Raw genomic sequence first — 1,432 nt, forward strand, 5'->3', positions numbered from 1 at the left:
GTCTTACATGGCAGACAAAGAAATCACACGATACAGTAACGTTGTCTTACATGGCAGACAAAGAAATCACACGATACAGTAACGTTGTCTGACGTGGCAGACAAAGAAATCACACGATACAGTAACGTTGTCATACGTGGCAGACAAAGAAATCACACGATACAGTAACGTTGTCTTACATGGCAGACAAAGAAATCACACGATACAGTAACGTTGTCTGACGTGGCAGACAAAGAAATCACACGATATAGTAACGTTGTCTTACGTGGCAGACAAAGAAATCACACGATACAGTAACGTTGTCTTACGTGGCAGACAAAGAAATCACACGATACAGTAACGTTGTCTTACGTGCAGAGTGCATCGACAGGGGTGGACTGAATAAATGCGATGGCAGATTCCTCAGACTGAATATGTGGTCGTAATTTCATGTACAGGGGCATAATACAGCCATATAATTGTTGATGGCAATCTCGCTCCTCGTCTTGTGCAAAAGCAAGACCTGCAAGGCGAAAAAATAAATAGCGAGAAAAACAGGATTAGGAAAAATTATAATGATTATGGGTTTGGCATGCTAGATAGCAATGTTGGTTATGATTAGGCAAAAGAAAACCGACTAAAACTATTTCAAAGTTTTAATTTTACTCCTAGCTCAGTGAAAAATTATACTTTAAGTTAGGAGACAAACTAAATATGTAATAATGAGGTTTACAGGGGCTTTTGAGGCCCCCCTTTCAAAAGTCCTTAAGGGGGTAAATTGCAAACGACTGTGCATATTCATATGATAACAATCTGAAAGATTTATGGCAATCAATTTTTGAAAGAAATTTGTTTCCTAGGAATAGAGCAATATTTTGCCAAATGTCTTCATGATACATTGGTGCCCTGGAAAACCCCCCAGCGCTGACAGCTTTAGGTCGCCACTTACCTGCCATAAAGACAGCGACCACAATGACGTGCAATGTTCTCATCTTGTGGCGGTAGAGCTTGTTAACAGGTCAGAACTTCTAGGAAACGTGTTTGAAAAATTAAAAGAACATTATTTAAAATTCACACCTGTTTGTAGCATAACTGTTATATTTTCCCCTTTCTCTCTTCTGTTGTACAACACAACTCTAACACCTGCATTCGTGGTGTAAACGACGGGATCTTTTTGTTGTTGTTTCTTTTTTCTTTTGCTGTTTCACACAAAAGAGTTTAGTTGTCAAGAGAGGAACTATTTGTGCATTTAGCATTTCAGTCTTTGTGCTGGGATAGATTGTCTTTCTTAGCCAAAGATGGCCCGGGGGCTCTCGTGGCCTAGAGGTTAAGGTGTTGGTCTCTCATTCAAAGGTCAATGGTTCGAATCCGGGTAGCGACCGAAAACTTTTCTTCTCTAATTGTCTCCTTTCACCTCCTTTCCTGCTCTTTAGCAATGTTCTGTTGTCTGCTT

The 1,432-nt window shown here is 39.9% G+C and overlaps 1 protein-coding gene across 2 annotated transcripts in view; it reads right to left on the reverse strand.

Moving 5' to 3' along the window:
- LOC101861103 overlaps window positions 1–1,432 on the reverse strand; it is a 10,109-nt gene that overhangs the window by 7,103 nt on the left and 1,574 nt on the right. The window contains exons 2-3 of one of the 2 annotated variants that reach the window (XM_005092749.3): window positions 929–1,007; window positions 352–502 (exon numbers count right to left, since the gene is read on the reverse strand). In XM_005092749.3, the coding sequence (XP_005092806.1) occupies window positions 352–502; window positions 929–971 (194 nt within the window). In that variant the 5' untranslated portion in view covers window positions 972–1,007. The remainder of the gene's footprint in view (window positions 1–351; window positions 503–928; window positions 1,008–1,432) is intronic. The other variant, XM_035968339.1, reaches the window with a different exon arrangement.

This window comes from Aplysia californica, unplaced genomic scaffold, assembly GCF_000002075.1.
Source record: "Aplysia californica isolate F4 #8 unplaced genomic scaffold, AplCal3.0 scaffold00052, whole genome shotgun sequence".
Taxonomy (NCBI): Eukaryota; Metazoa; Mollusca; class Gastropoda; order Aplysiida; family Aplysiidae; genus Aplysia; species Aplysia californica.